We start from the raw sequence: 21,454 nt of genomic DNA, 5'->3' as shown, positions 1-21,454 counted from the left end.
TCTGCCTCCGGGAGGGGCTCCCTCAAACCCCAGCCGGTTTCGGTTTTCATGGACTTTTCGTCGGTTTCGGTTCTCGTGGACTTTTTCTGGGCAATTTTTTTCTGGGTTTGAGGACGAAAACCAAGGCAATCAATGAAAACCGAGACAAATTTTGCCCAGAAAAAGTCCACAAAAACTGAAACCGACAAAAACCGAAGTCAACGAGGTACCACTGTAATTTAAATCATTATCTTTTTTGGAAGGAACCAAGAAAGGAACAGCGATTGTGACAGATCACAGACTTGTACCCCCCTTAACGTTAGATAGACCCACAAGCACTAGACCCAGGGTGCCTAGGGTGCCTAACAGTCTGCTACTAAGTAACCTCTGTTTGCCTAGTCTTCCTCCGGGCACACCCAGATGACAGAACAAATGTCATCTTTGAACTAACTAAAAAGAAGAGAAAACTTAACACATGAGGAAACAGCAGAAGGGATTGATCAATTGGACTTTGTGTAAGCAGTCGGATCCTTCTCTCACTGAGGGGTGCCACGAAGGAACAGGGGCCAAAGACTGACATAAGAGCAAGATACCATTCCCTACAAAACGGATGCCCCTCAGAGAGTTTTGGGATCTATCTTGTGTGTCAAGCCTGGGCAGGAAGATAGTTGGCCACAGGACTTTTCCTCTTGTTCTAAAATGTGCCCTGTTGGACAATGGGGCTAGCTAATTCCCATCATGTCACCCTGCAGTGATTCAATCACTGCTTTGAGCAGACCATTACTTCACCCTATCTGCACCCATCCCAACAATCATTCAGTATTTAAAAGAGAATATCCCAGGGATTTTCTTGGGTCTTGACAACTCATTCAGCCTCTGCTATCTTTTTGCTGGAATCCCAGAAAAGAAGTCAATTTTCTAGCTTTCCTGCCAGCTGACCTCATACCATGTCAGGATCTATTTTGGGGTATAAATAGAAGTCATTTTGCCATTCATAGGGTGTGTGTGTTCCGAATCCGTGGTAAACCCCCAGCTCTGGTAAAACAACTAGCTCCTGGAAACACCGATTGTTTTCTCCTTCAGTGCCACCTGCCCTTCAAGACTGGTAACTCTCACCCCTCCCTGAATTCTGTCCGACTTCCTCCCTTTTCCTAGTTAGGTCTTGTATGCTTTGTGTGCATATGCTCATTGCTTAAAATATTTCTTGTTTTACTATTTCTATTATTTTTTTGCTAGAGCATATTCTGTTCACTTGCCCAACATTTACAGAATTTAGACCTAGTTTTTTTCTAAAGGATCCAACTTTGGCAGGGCCGTTCTCTACAAATTCCAAATTGAACTCTCTCCTGAATAACCAGGACCTTAGGATACTGGAAATGGTGGCCAATTTCCTGGTTAATACCCTGAAATAATGTTCTGGGCTTTCCTCCTTGTATTAATTTTTTTTTAATTATTATTATTATTTGAATTTTTATACCGCCCCATCCCCAGGGGCTCTGGGCGGTGTACAACAAAACTAATACAACGAAATCAGGAGCGAACAATAATTAAAACAACAACAATCCATAAGGCTCCATCATTAAAACATACTAAAACATACTAAATTTTTGTTAAAACAGCGGTAATCATAATAAAAGGTGCCCGGTAAATCCTTACTCTTAAAACCCTCTCCTAGGGAGTAGCCGGACTCCTCCATAGGAGGATAATAGTCTGCGTAAAGAAAGAGGGCTTATATACTAAAGGCTGAGAGTTACTCCAAAGTCTCGGCGGAACAATCCTCAGTCTTACAGGCTCCCGCGGAACTCACCAAGATCCCGCAGGGCACCCGGACAGCTGGAGGGGAGAGCATTCCACCAGGCTGGCCAGGGTCAGAAGGTCCTGCCCGCTGGAGGCCAGTCAGCATCATAGAGGGCCAGGGACCACCAGTAAAGTTTGCCCCAGCTGAACGTGACAGGACGAGTGGGGTATATGTACGCGGTCCCGAAGATACGAGGGTCCCAGGCCGCGTAAGGCCTTAAAGGTCAGAACCCACAGCTTGAAAATGATTCGGAATTCCACCGGAAGCCAATGCAACTGGCGCAACACAGGCTGAATATGATCACAGAAGGGCCCCCTTGAGGTCTGTACATTCCTGATTTTTTTCCTTTTTACCAGTTGTATCATTCTGTTAAACCCTATCTGGCGCAGACTATACATTTTCTTTTCTGATGCCTAATAAAGGTCTAGTTTGAGTTTATTTTTATTGTTTAATAAAACCATATTTTAACTATACAACTGCCTGCTCATTTGACAGTTTTTACCCAGAACAGTCCTGATCTACATGGTCATCAATCCCAGTTACCCCCTGTTGCTCCCTGCCTCCAGATAATTTTCTCAACTAAAATGGAGACTGACTACTTAGGGTAACACTTGTTCACTCAGTTTCCTCAAACAGTGACAAGGAAAATCAAAGGCCGTTTCCGCACAGGCAGAATATGCGGCGGCTCCGGGGATGCTGGGTAAAACGCCGCCCCTTCAGGCCGCTTTCATTCTATTGCTACGCTTAGCTGCATCGCAGCCGCCACCACCGCCGGCATTTTCCCAGAGCGCTGGTAAGCACTCTTGTTGGGGAAATGCCGGCTGGAAGCCGCTGCCGTGCGAACAGCAGCAGCTTCACGGTGCTTCCCCCCCCCTCGCTTCCCTTACCTGCTCTCCTGCCCTCCGTCATTGCCTGGAGACGCCCTGCTCTGCAACTCGAAGCAGTATGCCAAGCCAGGGCAGGGGAGAGGCGCGGTTCCAGGTTCCGCGACGCCGAAGGTTCGAGAGCAGGTGGTAGTATGACCGGCTTAATGGCTTCAGCAGCCATCTCCTTTGTAGGTTCTTTCTGGGACCGTCCGTATGACGCAGGTCCCAGCGTTGCCGGTCGGCATAAATAAAAGAACTCTAGCTCGCTCATCTGCGGCGGAAACGGCCAAAGCTTAAGGAAACCAAAAGATCTACTTTCACTGCACTGTGGCCAAAGGAAAGTGCTGGTTCAGCAATGGAAACAGAAGTAGTTCTCTATATTGACAGGACACTCTTTCTCAATAGATTGCACCATCTAGTTTTAACTAAACACGCTTCTCTGATTGACGGTAGGGAATGCACCCACTGAAAAATGCTTCATTTGATCAAACATTTGCCTGTTAGCTGAATATGTGATTAAAAATTAAAGGTGCCGTAAGTCTTTTAAGCCCAGTGGGGGCTTCTTTAGTACTTTAGTTCTTCAGTGTTCGAGAGCCAGCTTGGTGTAGTGGTTAAGAGCAGGTGCACTATAAGCTGGAACCAGATTTGATTCCCGCTCTGCCACTTGCGCTGTGGAAGCTTACCTGGGGAACCAAGATTAGCCTGTGTACTGGAAAACATGCCAGCTAGGTGACCTTGGGCTAGTCACAGTTCTTCTTGGCCCCACCTACTTTGTTGTGAGGGGGGAAGCCCCCTTGAGTCTCCTTACAGGAGATAAAGGGGGGGATATAAATCCAAACTCTTCTCTTCTTGGCAGTGGGGAGGCTTTTTTGCTTTGCAGGCACTTTGGGAGATTTGAACAAATGGGAAATGCCCAGTCTAAGCAGGGAGGGGAGTTGCCTGAGAGGTGAGGTGGTAACAATTTCTCTGATCCAGGACAAATAATAACCACTCTAAGGATCTTACACTAAGTCTGGAAATGAGTACCGATTTTAACATGCTTCACGTAAGGTCGGATAGCTCTTAGCCACTTAGACCCAAAGAAATTTCCCAGACCACAAGCCTAGAGCAAGAGGGATAGGCTGTCTCCTCTGCTTCCTGATGTGTTAGAGCAGTGATTCCCAACCAGGGTTCCATGGTACCCTGGGGTGCCATGAGCATGTCCCAGGGGTACCAAGGCAATGCTACCGGCCCCCCTCACTTTTGTGGTGTCTCCCGCCGGCACCAGCAAGGATCTGGAGCTGGCCCAGGGGGCAGGGCCTGCACAAAATCAGCAGCCACTTCCTACCCCCACCCCCACCCCGTGCTTCCCTTCACCCTGGGAGGGGAAGGTGGGGGGTGGCAAGCAGGGGAACTGGGAGGGGAAGGTGGGGGGAGGATGGTAGGGGTACCGGGAGATATGAAGAGTGAGGTCAAGGATACCGTGATGTTGAAAAGGTTGGAAAACACTGTGTTAGAGTTATCCCTTTCCTGCCTGTCATACTGGAATTAAACAAGGAGGACTGGTCTATAACATCATCACCTTCTGAAAAAAATGTGTGCAAAGCCTCATATAGCAAATAAGAGATGTTGAAGTACTAAAGAGGAATCAGCCCTTCTGAGTTCCCTGGCTACGAATGTGGCAATCAGAAAAATTCTGAATTTCAGTGCTCAGTAATCATCTTGACTCTTCATTCTGCTGCTAATATTATACATTTCTTCAGCATCACGCAAAGACACCCTCCATCCTAATCTTGATGCTATCTTATTGACCATAATAGGAACCTTCAGGAATAAGTGGGCAGGGCTAGAATAAATTTTGTTACAAGCATCTGATATCAGTGCAAAAACATTTCTGTCACCTTCTGGAAAAATATCAAGATTAATACTAAAAGACAAGATGACAGTTGAGAAAAAAAAAAAGTCAACCAGCAGGGCACCAAAAGCAAAACGAACGCTGATAGCCCATCTATGCTTTGCGTAGAGCTGATCTGTGTAGGTGTGAGATTGATGACTAAATCATGAATACACTCACTTTTGACAGCCACCTTTGCATTTAACATTAGTTTATTGGCAACAGATTGAACATTACTTTATGCGAATTGTCCTGATTGTTAACAAGCCATTTCGGTCCCTTTCTTGATTAATGATAACATTATGCAAATATGATCTTTGTTCTTTTACCATGGAGCCCTGTTTTATTTAAACCAGGAAATAAAACGCTTTAGGGAAAAGTCCATGTTCCACTTCTTCTCCGTGGCGTGCATTATTGCTGCTCAAATGACTCTTAGAATTGCCTCCTCTGCTTCCTGAGAATTAGAGAGGTGTGGTTTGTAAGGAGCTCCTTTGGAAGAGCCCACGAATATTCCTGCACAGGCAAAGCTGTTTGTGTTATGACAATGATGGTTTATTTTTAAAGGTCTTTAAACTGAACTCCTTCATGTGAACTACATATTTATGTCTCCCTCTCAGTTGTTAGTCTTGCATGCGCTGGCTTGCTGCCATTATCTTCACGTTGCATTCCCATTTATTTCCTCTATTAGAAAAACATATCCAGGCTGAAAGCTATACTCAAGGCTCAGAAAAGTGTGCCAAGATGCTTTGGATTCAATGGGTAAGCACTCCCTGAAGAGTGCTCTTATGCATTGAGCACCACACATTGTGTCCATCAAAAGTTCAGTGTGACCTGCTAACCACAAGGCGTGGGCAGGAATTAGTCTGGAAGAAGAAGAAGAAGAAGAAGAAGAAGAAGAAGAAGAAGAAGAAGAAGAAGAAGAAGAAGAAGAAGAAGAAGAAGAAGAAGAAGAAGAAGAAGAAGAAGAAGAAGAAGAAGAAGAAGAAGAAGAAGAAGAAGAAGAAGAAGAAGAAGAAGAAGAAGAAGAAGAAGAAGAAGAAGAAGGAGAAGAAGAAGAAGAAGGAGAAGAAGAAGAAGAAGGAGAAGGAGAAGGAGAAGGAGAAGGAGAAGGAGAAGGAGAAGGAGAAGGAGAAGGAGAAGGAGAAGAAGCTCTTTATTAACGATCTAGCTTCCACACTAAGTGAGGCCCAAGTACATAGTCCAACTCTGGACTCAACTTCCATACCCCTGCTTCTGTTTGCTGATGACGCAGTTGTACTTTCCCGCTCACGAGTCGGACTAAGGAGAGCTTTAGAGTGTTGTATAGAATACTGCACACTCAACGATTTGCAACTTAACTTAACTTAGATAAATCCAAAATTGTGGTATTTACCCATAAATGGAAAGCCACCAATTGGCGGATAGGCCACAGTAGTTTCGAGCAGGTGCAGTCATATAAATTCCTAGGGCTTACCTACCATCATAGGGCCTCCTGGACACTACATAGGAATCGGGCCATCTCCGCCGCTAAATTAAGTGCCTCAGCCATTATACGCTTCCTCTATGGGAAAGGCCGAGGATACATCCCTGCGATTGAGAGCATTTAATGCCAAAGTGAGTCAACAAATCCTTTATGGGATCCCCATCTGGATAGGGGCATGGAGCAGAGAGGTTGAAAGGGTCCAGGCATACTTTCTGTATAAAATCCTTGGCTTGCCCCATTCTGTTCCCTATGCGGCCCTGTGCTTAGAAACAGGCCAGCATTGGCTGGAAACTCTGGCCTGGTGCCGTACATTCAAGTTTTGGGCCAGGATTTGTTTTAATCGAGATGAACTGGACTATACATCCCAGGGACGCTCCATCCTCCACACAACCCAGTGGTGGGTTAAAATCGAAGCCAAACTTAATGAGTTGGGCATTTCCTTGGAGGACCTGCTAATGCTAACAGAGCAGGAGGTCTATGGGGCTATCAAGAAGAGACTTTTGACAGAGAGTTTCAACAGATGCTAGAGGAAGCTAATAAAACCTGTTCCCCGATCTCTCTGGGAATACCTATGGATAGACTAATTGCAGCCCAGTACCTTTATCTCCTGGTTGAGGCCCGGTGGCGTAGAGCAATCACCTTAGCTAGGTGTAATGCCCTGCCTTCTTCCTTTAGCCTTGGACGCCACCTTGGAATCCCACATAAAGAAAGGAAATGCCCGTGTGGCATGGGTTCTGTGGAAACAGTATCTCATATGCTGTTGGATTGTCCCTTTATGAGATAGGTAGGAAGAAGCACATAATCCCCTTCCTGCATGGAAGTGAAGGCATTACAGATAAACAGAAGGTTATATATCTTTTAAACAGCCACAACTACGAGCTGTTGGAAGCGGTGGCTAAATTTTTAAATGGTGTTATTTTAACTCGTCAGAAATTGTAAAGTTGTAAAGGCTGTTATTATCTTGCTAAGCTAATCTTAAACAATCTATATGCCATTAAAGGTATTCGAAATCGAAATCGACCCTAGGAGGGTTTACTCAGAAGCAAGCCCCCTTGCCAGCAACCGAGCTGACTCCCAAGTAAAGGATCGTAGTTCTTCACATGAAAATCAGTGGGGTTTAACAGAGCTGGACAGGGTTACCTACACTGCTTCCCCAAAACGAGGTCTTAATAATCGAGCCCAGCGGAACAGGCCAGCCTAGATGTGTGGGGGGGGGGGCACTCTGTTTGCAAGTGCCCACAGAGAGGGCTCTGAGTGCCACCTCTGGCACCCGTGCCATAGGTTCGCCACCACTGAGATAGGCTTAGCTAATTGTACACTGCTTCATACATCACAAGATCAATTTCCACATATTGAGGCAATTCAGATTTTCTACTGTTGGCAGATTCAACTTGATCATATTAAATAAATCTTTAAAATACTTCATCCTTTCCTTCTTACTTGGAACACAAGATAATGCTTTCAGTACCTCCAAGGTATCCAATTTTAACATCCTAATGTTGTCAGAAGGATGTCAAGTAATCAAATGTTTAAAAAGTATATTGGTCTATAGCACTAACAGAAGATGATATACAATGACCAGTCATCCCTACCTGGACATGGCATCTGGACATAGCCCACCGACCATAGAAGAGGGAGAGGGAGGGGTGGCATGCAAGAAGGGAGGGAGGGAGAGGGGCCCCAGCATCTGGACATGGCCCACCCACCCTAGCAGAGCGAGGGGGAGGGGAGGGAAGGAGGGGTGGCATGCAAAAGAGGGGAGGGGAAGGAAAATATATATTTATAAATAATATATATTTACATACATATATCAGGCGATTCATCTGAGCCATCTGGACAATCCTTCTCCCCATCACATCTCCAGCCCTTGGATATGCATGTGATTTGATCTTTGCAGGCAAACTGTTTCGGGCTACACGTCTTCGGTGCTAGATTGGAAAAGGGGAAAACAAAAACAGCCCAAGATTAATTTCTTCCACAAGATATGCCGTTAAATGTAATTTTTAAAGCCAGCTACTTAAAAAGCAAACTGTCTCTGTCGATGGCACCCAGCTCATTCATATTCACCATGCTTCAAGAAAATGTAGGATTAAAACCCAATGTATTAATTATAGCAACGCAGTCAATATCCAGAGTGCAAAACAGATTTTAAAGACCATTTAACTCAAATAATTTATCCCTTAGACGCCCAGGGCAATTTTTTTTAATATATATGCAAACAAGCAAGCTAAAAAAAACACAAAGTAAGAACGAAGTAGGATTGTTTAAACCGTGAAGACGTAGCATGTCTGCCTTGGGCAATGAACCATGCATTTCAGCATTAATTGGTAGGCTGGGAACAGACCAATGAAAGCATCAAGTCCCTTACAGCCCCCTCACAGAGGTGACTACAGTATTTCCTCTCAGGAATTAAATCGTGCCCATTTTTACCCTCCTATTTTAATGGCTGGTTGAACATCCATCTGATGTGGGTAGCATCCCAAACGTTACAGGTGGGAAGAAATTCACCCCACCTTTGAAGGGTAAAAGTAGTCCCTCTGTGCAAACACAGTCGTTACTGAACCATAGGATGATGTCACATCAGGACACTTACTCGGCAGACTATGTTTATGGGGTAGTTTGCCACTGCCTCCCCCAGTCATCTACACTTTACCCCCAGCAAGGTTGGTACTCAATTTAACAACCTCAAAAGGATAGAGGGCTGAGAAGCCTGAGACAACTATCTGAAACCAACTTCCATTAGGGTCTAATTCAGGTCATGAGAAGAGCTTGGACTGCAGAAGTGTAGCTTACCACTCTCCACCACAGCATTCTACACAGAGCCAGCATGGTGTAGTGGTTAAGAGCAGAGAATCTGGGGAACCGGGTTTGATTCCCCACTCTGCCACTTGAGATGTGGAGGTTTATCAGATTAGTTTGCGCACTCCAACACAGGCCAGCTGGGTGACCTTGGGCTAGTCACAGTTCTTTGGAGCTCTCTCAACCCCACCCACCTCACAGGGTGTTTGTTGTGGGGGGTGGGGAGAAGGGAAAGGAGATTGTAAGCCCCTTTGAGTCTCCTTACAGGAGAGACAAGGGGGGATATAAATCCAAACTCTTCTTCTTCTTATATCCCCCCTCCCACACACACACACACACACACACACACACACACACACACACACACACACACACACACACACACACACACACTTTTAAGACCCCCATTAAAACAGCTGCTAGGTTACCTGCTGAAAGGGAAACATAAACAGGATCAGAGGCCCAGCTTTGTTTGATTACTGACATTTTTGAAGCGGTAAACAGGTTTCTCCTCTGTGGGGCACAGCATGACCCAGAGCAGCCTGTATTAAAGCAGCTATACCAGGGAGGGGGGATGTGTTGCAAATACTACACAGAAACATTGATCAGTGCTTCCAACCATTTGGGATTGAAAAACAGGTACACTTTCATTGTGTGTTGATACAAAGGTCGATGGACTTGAACATCTGGGCAGCTGCCAAGCGTGCAAGTGCTGATAACAATGTTTTCTCCATACAAAGTATCGTACTTGCACTGTGCCTGTATCAACTTTGTGCACTGATCACCAAAACAACAATAAATACCTTCCTCTTATCTACCTCTGTTCTGCAGTGGGCATCTTCCTGCAATAACTGTTATTGGCTTCCACTCTGGTTTTTGGTACTACCGGTATGTCTGTTTACATGGGTTTTTAAAAATTGGATTACTGCATATATGCTTTATTTTATTTTAAATATTTTTTAATGTTGAAATAGTTTTACCATCTTGGGGACCCTTATTTAGGTGGGAAGATGGAATAGAATTTTAATTTCAGGGCTGGACAGAAGTTAACCCAAGTCCATTCCAAGCTATAACAGAAACATCAGAGTATGAAATACAATGAAGGGGAAACAGGACAGCAATGAACTATCTGGGAGCAGGCAATAAAGGTTTGCAAGGATACATAAGAGGTTTTGATCTTAGATTTCAGGAAAGAATGAGATCTCTCTACAGCAGGAATGGGCTGATAGTTTGTTAACTACTGAGATTTTTCCATTTGTTCCTCCTTCCTCCCTCCCTCCCCCCACTCCCCAAAAAAGATGGAGGTGGATCCTACCCTACCTTACCACGCCATTGAGCAAAGTATGAAGGCTTCCTCCAGCTTAAGAGGTTTTCCTTCAACTTGTGGCCATTCAGTTGGAGGAAAAGCCATTTAAGTTGGGGGAAGGAATTTTAGGCTAGAGTTAGCCTCTCTCCAGCCACAGCAGAGGGAGAGAGAGAGAGTGTGTGGGGGGGAGGGAAGGGGAGAATATCAGAACTACAGTATTGGGACTAATGAGTATTATGAGATCCATGCCTTTAAAAGAGGTAAAGAAAACCAGGAAACAGAGGCCTGTTGAGACTAATTGTGGGGGAGGACTGGGGGGTCTCCTCACGTGTAAACAGAGAAACGCCAGGAGACAACACTTCAGTCACATCATGCAGCAAAAAGTCCAAGGTCAGTGTTCATGAGTAAAAGGCCAAAATCTTTCAAATAATAATCTATCTAGAGAAAGACTGGATGCTTATGCCTTTTTTCACCCAGTCTGATAACCAAAATTACTGCCCAGTCCATCTCCATGTAATTCAATTATATATTAATGGAAGGACTGAGAGTGTGTGTGACTTGCCCAGTGTCACCCAATTACTTCCCATGGAGCATTTAAGATATTTCATTGACCACCCAAATTTTATAGCAGTGGCGTAGGAGGTTAAGAGCTTGTGTATTTAATCTGGAGGAACCGGGTTTGATTCCCAGCTCTGCTGCCTGAGCTGTGGAGGCTTATCTGGGGAATTCAGATTAGCCTGTACACTCCCACACACGCCAGCTGGGTGACCTTGGGCTAGTCACAGCTTCTCGGAGCTCTCTCAGCCGCACCTACCTCATAGGGTGTTTGTTGTGAGGGGGGAAGGGCAAGGAGATTGTCAGCCCCTTTGAGTCTCCTACAGGAGAGAAAGGGGGATATAAATCCAAACTCCTCCTCCTCCTCCTCCTCTTCTTCTTCTTCTATATGATGTGATTACATAAATGCTATCTAAGCCAAGTATGCAGATTTTAGAACACCACTGGTTATGATTTCTTTACTATTTCTTTATTTCATTATATATGTCACTCCTCCCCTCATGAGCTCAACAATAAAACCATAAATCTATCTACCCAATTTAATTCATTAACCTAAAACAAAACCTGGATAGTGACAGTAATATAATTCTGAACAGATGAGTTCAACAGCCCATAGGATGGACTGATATCAAGATGAAAATAAGGTGGGCGAGGGACCAGATGGAACAACTGGGATTGCCTCACCTGTATACCTGGTGGAACAGCTCTGTCTTACAGGCCCTGTGGACCTGGAACAGATCCCTCGGGGCTCAGGTTTCATTGACAGAGCGTTCCACCAGGCTGGGGCCACAGCTTTTTCATTCCTGACTTCAATCTGGTGGAATACTCTGGTTGAGGCTAGTGGGTAGTTTCACCTAGCCTGTCTCCATATTGCTATCTCTGGTTAGCCCTTCCTTCCTTATTAATTAACTGTTTTATTCATGTTCTTTGTAATGTGTTATTACTGTTATTGTTTTTACTATTATCTGTACGTGTTGCTCATAAATAGTGTTAAGTGTTTTTTTTAAAAAATAAAGCAAAGCTGTTAAGTCTTCTAGGACAATGGTAACAGTGCTTTGTAAGAGAGGCATTAATTAATTCACACCACGTCTTCCGGAGCTAGGGTCTATTCTTCAAAGAGGACATTCTACACGATGCAGCTGCTATCTGCTAATTGCTGCCCATCTTCAATGCCTTGGAGCTTTGTCCAATCGCACACGTGCAAAATAAATAGCGACAGAGCCAGAAAGTCAATGCCATTAGTACTGAACCGAGGAACTGTGCTACAAAAGAGCAATAAAACGAGAAATCTGCAAAGACACAAATGGATTCAGAATGGGATGGGGAGGGCTTGTGTTCAGCAGGGATCATATTCCTGGGAAGTATGATCTAGAATACTAAAGCACAGGAAGTAAGTCAGCAGGTAATTTGCCAACAATGCTGCTGTCAAAGGATGGTTTCTCAGGTCTTCCCCTAAACAGACCTAGGGACAGGGACCTAGCTACCTGGATTAGAGAAATGTACAGCTTCATCTGAAACACAGCAGACTTAGAATCAAGCCCCAATTAAACAGAGTGGGATTTACTTTCAGATTACAAGGACTTAGAACTGGAAGAGGGGGGAAGGAGACAAGCCCTATGGCTTCCAAATGCTTCAGCTTAATGACTGTGCAGACTGGATACTAAACCCAAGACAGCCGATAAATGGCTGCACTGAGAAATCCCCCCACAAACTACTCTTAAGTGGATAACCCAAGGAGTCCGGAGAGAAGATTTGAAAAGGTGCCTACTGAGGGCCCAGCAGCTGCGGATCAGCTCAAGAGAGTTATAACACAGGCAAAGCTCTAGCTTATCTGCTCTTATAACTGGATATTCTTGTTAAACCATTCCTACAGCTGACCCCTGGGACCCGACACTCAGACACAAAAGGCATTCCTCTCCCCTGTGGCCTGCCTTCTCCGTTCAAGGCGGCTTCTGGTCCTCTACCCCACCCCCCTCTCCATTAATCTCACCCCTAGGAGCCTAAGTGCCTCAGAGAAGCGCAAGCCGTGTCCTGGATTTTCAGAGCCTGTCACAGAGACTGTATCCTCCAAGGCCTCAAAACTGACGAAGCATGGCTTCCCGCTGAACAGTGCCACGGGGACCAGCCAACAGCAACATCATCTGTCCTTCTGCTTCATGTCTTGAAAAGCGGCAGCAACTTGCTTCTAGTGCCACAGTCAGGCTGGCTTCCCTGAACACCATCTGCCTTTTATGGGTGGTGGAAAGTGCCTGTCAAGTCACAGCCAACTAGTGACAACTACTCCTGTTGTTTTCAAGGCAAGAGGCAAACAGATGTGGTCTGCTGTTGCCTGCCTCTGCATTGCAACCCTGAACATCCTTGGTGGTCTCCATCCATGTGCTCACCAAGTCCAAGCTTCGATATCTGGGCGAGCCTGGGCCATCCCGGTCAGCCTACAGTTTATTAGGACCAACCACATGGCACACAACAATGTATGAGCTTTCGAGGTCATCGGAACTTTTGATCAGGCTGGCTGTTACTCCAAAACATCGTTACCATGTTTAAAAGATAGTTCTGCGGAACTCGAAATTGCACACTGTTCCGTGACATGTCTCAAAAAAGGCAGTATGCGGATTGTGGTCTGGTTTTCTGGATTTTACTTTGGGATTAATAAGGGAGCTAACAACTTTGGAATCCCCAAAAGTTAGATATGCTCGGTACATAACTGAAATCACAGTCCTGGGAGGAGGCCTTTGACTGGAGTTCTAAGTTGAAGTACCCTAGAATGCAAATAAACTCCCATTTCACAATGCCAGATTTGGGAATCAGAGTTCAATATCTGATCTCCCAGAAACCCTAATCAGCAAAACCAAGAAAACAGTCTCTCTCTCTCTAAATAGCTGCCCAAACAGCCCAGGTTAGTCGGAGCTTACAAGCTAAGAAGGGTCAGCTAATTAGTTCTTGCTTGGAAGACCACCACTGGGGTTGCTATGAAAAGGAAGGCAATAGCAAATCATCTCTGCTTCTCACTTGCCGGGATGCCCTGTGAATGGGGTCACCGTGAGTCAGTTGCGACAGGACAGTACATTCTTCTTTTCTCACAATGTAGTCTCCAAGTCAAGCTGGGAGGAAAGGAACCACGAGGGGAAATGGTAGTGTGCCAAATGTTCTCTCCTCTGAATGCCTCATCTCAGAGAATGAGAAAATATTGTAAGCCGCTTTCAGTCCCCACTGGGGAGAAGACTGAGGTATAAATGAAGTAAATAAGTAAATAAAAAATAGCAACAGTAGTGTGAGATGAGAGGGTTCTTAAAGAACTAATGATGTAGCAAGAGGTTACCCCAACACAGAACACCTTGGAGAAGTGTTTCCCAACCTTTTCAACACTGCAGTACCCTTGACCTCACTCTTCATATCTCAGGGTACCCTTGAGGTTCATTTGATTTTTTTGGGCTTTTTTAAGGGTTTTTTCTGTTTTTAGTGTGTAGGGGGCGCATTATTAAGCTGGCGGCACCACAATTTCAGGGTATCTTCAGGAGACTCTCCTGATGATGCCACCCAGGTTTGGTGTAGGGGGTCCACATTATGGACCCCCAAAAGGGTGGTATCATCAAGAGTCTCCTGAAGATACCCTGAAAGTTTGGTGGCTCTACCTTGAAAAATGTGCACCCCACAAACACCCCAGAAATTCCCCACTGGCTGCAATGGAGCCACTTCAGTTTTGGGATTCAGTTTGTGGGATTCTGACAAGAGCAGAGAATCTGCCAGGCTCTTTCAGCAAGTTCTATGGTGGGAAAAAATAATTGTTTTTTCCCACCATAGACCTCAATGGGGCTTGCTGCTATGCACAGCTGGTTCTGTGATGGAGATTTTATTGGGGGCTCTGGTGGGGGTTTTGTTCTGGGTAGAGGCACCAAATTTCCCACAGGGATGCTGATGAGTCTCCTAAAAAGAACCAGTCAACTTTGCTGAAGTTTGGCTGGGCACTCGATCTGTGGACATCAGCTTCACCTTCAATTGGATGCCCTCAGGATTTGCCCCTCCCATGCAAACTTCAAAAAAGTTTGCTGGTTCCTTTCAGAAGACTCACCAGCAGCCCAGCGGAAAATTTGGTGCCCCTACCCTCAGGAAGACCCCCAGTACAGCCCCTCCCACTGAAATTTCTACCACAGAGCCAGCTGGGCATAACAGCAAGCATCACCCTATCCCACACCTCTCACTGCTTTTTTTGCACCACTGTGGTACCACAGAGTGCGGGATGCATGATTGTTGTGTTCATACATGTAGCTACGGGCTCGGGCTGTGGTGTGATGGTGATTTTGGGGTGACCAAATGGAAAAATCAGGAGGATCCATGATGATCTGTGCATTTTTACCAAATGAATGATTGTTGTGGGGGGTGGGGGTGGTGGCAACCAGGGACACCGAGAGAAGAAGGTGGGGGTAGTGACAAGCAGGGGAAGGGGAGGGAAAGCAGTGTTGACAGCCGCCTTGTTTGTTTGCCTAAATTTGGCATGGACTGGGGGGATTTAAAAGGAGAGCTCCCTTTAAATCTCCCGCAATCCACGCCAAATTTAGGCAAATAAAACAATGCTGCTTTTCAACGTTGTTTAAAGGGAGCCCATGAGACTCCCAAACCCCTCCCTCAAATCCATTTGATTCCAGCAGGAGGGAGGACAGTAGCATTGTCAGGGTACCCCTGGGACGTGCTCATGGTACCCCAGGGTACCACGGAACCCTGGTTGGGAATCATTGCCTTGGAGGGTTCCACATAGCTCAGCCACAATTGCCGTACAGAGCTGCCAAGAACATAATGTCAGTGCCCAAAGACTGAATAAGATTAGTTCCTACTTTGTCCACTTGAGCCACATACCCTCTGACTGATTATCTCAGCAAAGGCATGCAAGTTTAGACATCAAACAAATGATCTTTCAGCCTTCCCTGAGAGCTGCACAGGATTAATTGCAGGAAAACAGTTACCAGCAATAGTAGAAGGAATATACTAGAAGGGTAAAGAAAAGCTACATGGGACATCCATCCCACACTAGCGTTCTGATGTGGTACAGTACAAGAATTGCAAATGCCTTAGCAGACCAGGTGCTCAGGAGCAGCAGCAGCAGCAGCAGCAGGCCATTGCTTTCACATCCTGCATGTGAGCTCCCAAAGGCACCTGGTGGGCCACTGTGAGTAGCAGAGAGCTGGACTAGATGGACTCTGGTCTGATCCAGCAGGCTTGTTCTTATGTTCTTAAGAAAGACTCTCTCATATGCTTTTTCTGAGTATACACAGTTGAGAATACCATTTCATTTTCCAGATTACTCCTGTGAATACAGCCTATGCCTAAATACCAGCAGAAAGTGAAGTATCTCATATCTGACTTATCTGCACAGATACTATAATTTCTCTAGCCCCTAGATATAGCGCCAGGGCCAAACTAGTTACAAAGTGTAAGTGAAAATAACAAGCCATTCTATTCTGTCTTATATATTCTTATTTGGACCACACTGAGGAACCCAAGGTTGAGGATTTCAATGTTCATGCCAAGGTTGCCCTGACAGGGGTGGCTCAAATATACATGGGTGCCGTGAAAAACATGGGGCTGCCCCAGAATATTCTGGGAGCTATGCATACATCCAGGAAACATGCTTGATTTCGTTTTCAACAAGAGCAAAAGACATGGTTTTGTAACAGGGGAATTTTATACTCTAACTTTCTCAGAGATAGACCGCTACCCGGTTAGGTCTGACTTATGGACACTCAGAACCTTCAGAGGGGAAGTCCACCCCAGGAGGCTGATGGAACCAAAGAAGTTCCCAAAGTCCTTTTCTATTGACTATGGCCCTTTCCGCGGAATATGGCGGAATATGGCGGCCTGGGGACAGCAAAAACGCTGTCCCCAGGCCGCCATTCGCACAGGGGGTGCAACTGCTGCGCAGCCGCACCACCCTCACGCCGCCCGACCGGTGCGAAGCCGGCGTTTCCAAACCACGCTTCCCCAGCGTGGTTTTTTGGAAACGCCGGCTTGGAGCCACTGCCGTGCGAACGGCAGCGGCTTCCAAGCGCCTTCCCCCCCACCGGGCGACTCACCAGTCCTGCGGCCATCCGGTGCGTCGCCGAGGCCTGGGGACACGCCCCCTTTGCCCTGTGACCCTGGAGTGGCCGCGCAGGGCAGGGGAGCATGTCCCCTGGCCTCGGCGACGTGCTGGAGGGCCACGGGACCGGTGAGTCGCTCTGACGACGGCGCAGCTCTGCGCCGTCATCCCAGCCGGTTCTGGGATCGTCCATGCGGATGGTCCCAGCGTCGTCGGGTCGGCGTGGGCTACGCCGACCCGACCTCTTCTGCCTCTGTGCGGAAGGGGCCTATGTTGATCCATACTTGGATTACTATCATGCCTTTGAAAATAGTCCAAAAACATCAATGGGTACTAAGTGTAGCAGCCAGACTACAATCAAGAGTTGGTTGAAAGGATTACATCACCCCTGTGCTGAAAGACCTGCACTGACTATCCAGCTGATTCCAGGATCAATTCAAAGTATCTCACTTGTAAGGCCCCAAACAGCGAGGGGCCAGTGTACCTGAAGGATTGTCTCCTCCTATACACCCCAGTCTGCCAGTTAAGATTTGCTTCCCAAGCTGTGTCTAAATCTTCAAAGGTGAGGTAGATGGTGAATAGAGACGGTGCATTTTCTGTGGTGGCAACTTTCCTTTGGAATGGCCTCCCCTTCAGGGCTCACCTACCTCACAGTCTTCCAGGGGCCAGACGAAAACATTTCTGTTTCCTCAGGCTTTTACATTCAGTATTTTATATTTTTAGCTATTTTATAGTCAGCTTCTGGTCTGGGGTCTGGTTTATGGGTTTTTATGTCATTTTAAATTGCTTGCTTTGTGTCTTATTAATGATTTATGATTATCATTTTATTTCAAAGCAGCTTCAAGCAGGACTGGGGAGAGGTGGCATAAAACTCTTTTAGATAAATACATAAATATATACATCATTCTCCTTTTATTAAAAAAAGTAGAATTTTTAGAACAATTTTATAATTGTTCCAAGAGGGGGAGAAGAGTAGGTTCATAACAATATAGCAACCAGCCAATTCATCTATAAAGCAGAACTGCCTGCGCTGGTACGCTTGCACACATCCTAGGCCTCAGGCTATCAAATTCAAGTCCCTGACACATTTATTGTTTGTTTGTGTAAAACATTTTCATCCTCCACTCTCAGTCATGCAGCTCCTAAGGCCACACGTGGGTGCTTCTTGGGTAGTTACGGCCAGGAACAGAGAATATAATAAATCAGACCAATCCTTAAGCTATGTGTTAAACAGAAAATAACTAATGTTGGACAAGAAGCCAAACACTGCTGGGGGGAAAAAATCCCATGCATTTGGCTGTTTGGGGCCAAGAAATCTGCTGCTGGTAACTAAGGATTCTGAAATATTTATTCAGTTCTACATGAGGGTGTTGTCTTTAAAAAGTAACCTGTGTTCTTAAAAGTTTTAGACTAGGGTTTGAAAATCTGAACCAATTTTTCCGGTCAAACAATATTTTGTGGCAAATCCCTTTCGGTATCCCTAGACATCAGGGATCAATGCAACCAAACATGTCTCCTTTGCAAGAAAAAAAAAGATATAAGACTCCCTGTAGTACATCAGTAAAAAGCATAAAACGTCTCAGGAATGCATGAGGGTGTCAAAGTGCCCAAGATGTCAACACAGATCACGAAAGAAGGTGGCACGTATAAGAAGACTCTTCATGATGAATCAAGGCTTTTGTTGATGCTCCTTTAAAAAAAAAAGTATGTAAAAGCAGATGTGTCAGCCAAAACCCTCGTCTATGCAGAGTTAGAAGAGTTCCGAACTTTGGGAAGGGAAAGAAAGAGCCCTTCACGTTTTATATAAAGTCCGGTTCAGATCACAGCTGCAAAGCTTCCTATCTTCAAACACTCCACTCTTTAATGGTCAGGAAGTTCAAACACCAACCGGCTAAAAATAAAAACAAAAACGCAGGCAGTGATTCTAGAAGGAGAAAAAAGATCTCCTATCGTCTTTCCCCCCTTCCCGCGCAAGGTCTGTTTCTCATTGTTTTCCGGTCTGCAGGGAAGAAGGCCAATTGCAATAAGAAAATGAACGATGGTATTAGATCATTGCAGGGTGCAACAGCCCCCTTTGGGAAACTTGGCATGCCAAAGCTGAAAGGGAATAGCAGGGGCACCTCACCTCATTCCTGACAGTCCTGTTAACTTTCAGATAAAACCTCCAAATACTGATCAAAGATAGAACTTTGGCATAAATGGGACATCCTTTTGTCTGGCTCAGGACCACAAAACTATTTCTATCTTTTATTTTGTTTTTAATGCAAGCTACTAAAACGCTGCTAGAAATGCCTGACCCTGGTGACCATGAAAAGACCCAACTGTGCTTTCCCTTTTCATAAGTGGATCCTGTGGACTTTTGGATTCCCATGTGAGCACACACAAACGCACATACACAGATGGAGCCACAAAGCCAATTTTTATAGGCCTGCCAATCATGATGCTGTAATGGAATCCAATCAAACTAAACTAACAAAACCAAGTCAGGGATGCAAATGGAGGATGAAGGGTAGTGTGTGTGTGGGGGGGGGAGGGGGATGACACACTGGATTTAACAGCATCAGAGCTAATTCAGACACTCTATTAGCAGCCTATGTATGATTTACCTCTGGCTTCCTCTGTACAACGACCCTGGCATTCCTTGGTGGTCTTCCATCCAAATACTATCCAGAGCTGACTATGCTTAGCTTCTGAGATTCAACAAGAACTGGGTAGCCAGGACCATTCATATCAAGGCAAAAGTGTTCTACTCGATGAAAATTAAACAAAATAGTGGCTCCTCTTCTATGTTCGGAAAAATAACATCCTGAGGCTCAAACTACAGATTATCTGAGTTCAGGCAAAGGAAAGATCCTCCCTAGTTTCTTTTAAAAAAGTGATGAGTCTGGGAAAAGTACAAGGTCTACAAGGCGGGATGGAGGAAAGGTGGGTGGAGAAAGGCTGCTTAATCCGTTCCCCTCCAGTCATTTTTTCAGCCACAGGCTGCTTTTTCACCTCTGTAAGAAAAGAAAACAGAGCTTCCATATCTTCTCCCTAACTAGTGAAAACTTCCTGAACTTTAACAGAGAGAGTTGAAGGTTGGGGTTGCTGTTCAATACTATTTTTTTTCTTTTTAAATCATATCACTCCTCGGCTATCCACACAAAGAAATAATTCTCCAACCAGCTGTTTGCATGAGGAAGACAACTGATACAGTCTGATCCAAATCTTAGAACACATTCACCATACAAGCAGATCTTAGAACACATTCACCATACACATTCACCATTTGTCAAACTCTGGCACACTAGATCACTTCCCTTTGTCCTCTCTCTTTGTGACTTATAGACCATTTAACAGTCACAATGCAGTAGGGAGGATTGAGGTATTTTATCCAGAGTCATTTATCTACCAGATTTACAGAATGCTGGGAACTAGCATGACCATTTGATTTATTTATTTATTTATTTTATTAGATTTTTATACCGCTCCATCCCCGAAGGGCTCTGGGCGGTGTACAACATATAAAATACAGTATAATTAAATAAACATTTAAAAGCAGCGATAAAATTTCCCAATGCATATGCCCAATATAAAACTCAAGGTTTAAATTTAAGATTTAGATTCAAGATGTAAGGTGGTGTCCAGCGTTCCAATAATATAAAATCCCTCCCTCCCCACGGTAAAGGGAGGCGTGGCGAGTCTCATTAGGTGATTAGCGGCCCAGATGTTAAGGGCCAAGGAAGGGGCACCATTAGCGGCTGGTTCCTCCAAAGGCCCAGCGGAACAGCTCCGTCTTACAGGCCCTGTGGAACTCCCCAAGGACCCGCAGGGCCCGGATAGCTGGAGGGAGAGCGTTCCACCAGGCCGGGGCCAGGGCTGTAAAGGTCCTGGCCCGTGCGGAGGCCAGCTGCATCGCCGAGGGGCCAGGGACCACCAGTAAGTTGGCCTCCACCGATCGGAGAGGCCGCGTAGGGACGTATGGGGTGATGCGGTCTCGAAGATACGATGGCCTTGCACAGCCAATGGCATTGTACCACCCATCTTCACTTATTACCCTGTTTCCCCAAATATAAGACATCCCCTGAAAATAAGACATAGTAGAGGTTTTGCTGAAGTGCGAAATATAAGGCATCCCCTGAAAATAAGACATAGTGCATCTTTGGGAGCAAAAATTAATATAAGACACTGTCTTATTTTTGGGGAAACACAGTATATAGCCCCACTGTATGCCTTCTATAGTTTTCTGACTGCTGAGCCAAGCTGGAGACCTGCATCACTATGAGAAAGGTCCACAACGAGCAGACAGTGGAACAGACCCCAGAGAAGAGGAACTGTGAAACCACCAAGGATGTCAGCTGAAGGAGAATAGGTTATATGCCCTCTCTAGCTTGGATCCTAAGGACCCTTTCCATCAGCACACCTGTAGCTTCTCTGACAGACTGGCTTTTCTGTCTACAGAGAGGGGGAGAGAGATTTTTGCTGATCCCCCCCCCCCCCACAGCTGCAGATTCCTACTAGATTCCTAAAGAAATGCACTCTGATTATATTCTTCACACCCACAAATATTTACCAGCTTTCACCTGCACACAGGCGATCTATGAATGCAGTTTAGTCATAATTCATCAAACGAAACTGGCACATTTGGGAAGCTATTGTGACTTCAAATGCTTCGTTCTGTACAAATTAGCTATACTATGTTATGTCAACACAAACATATCACTGACGTTTTTTAAAATATGCAAACTGTTGTGCATGCCTGACATT

At 45.4% G+C, this 21,454-nt stretch overlaps 1 protein-coding gene across 1 annotated transcript in view; it reads right to left on the bottom strand.

The window, feature by feature from the left end:
* LRP1 (LDL receptor related protein 1) overlaps window positions 1–21,454 on the bottom strand; it is a 466,085-nt gene that overhangs the window by 320,245 nt on the left and 124,386 nt on the right. Inside the window, 1 exon segment of the mRNA XM_048487597.1 lies at window positions 7,784–7,906. Within this exon segment, the coding sequence (XP_048343554.1) occupies window positions 7,784–7,906 (123 nt within the window).

The sequence above is a fragment of the Sphaerodactylus townsendi genome, linkage group LG03 (genome assembly GCF_021028975.2).
Source record: "Sphaerodactylus townsendi isolate TG3544 linkage group LG03, MPM_Stown_v2.3, whole genome shotgun sequence".
In the NCBI taxonomy this organism is placed as follows: domain Eukaryota; kingdom Metazoa; phylum Chordata; class Lepidosauria; order Squamata; family Sphaerodactylidae; genus Sphaerodactylus; species Sphaerodactylus townsendi.
This window is presented reverse-complemented; position numbering and strand designations above follow the sequence as displayed.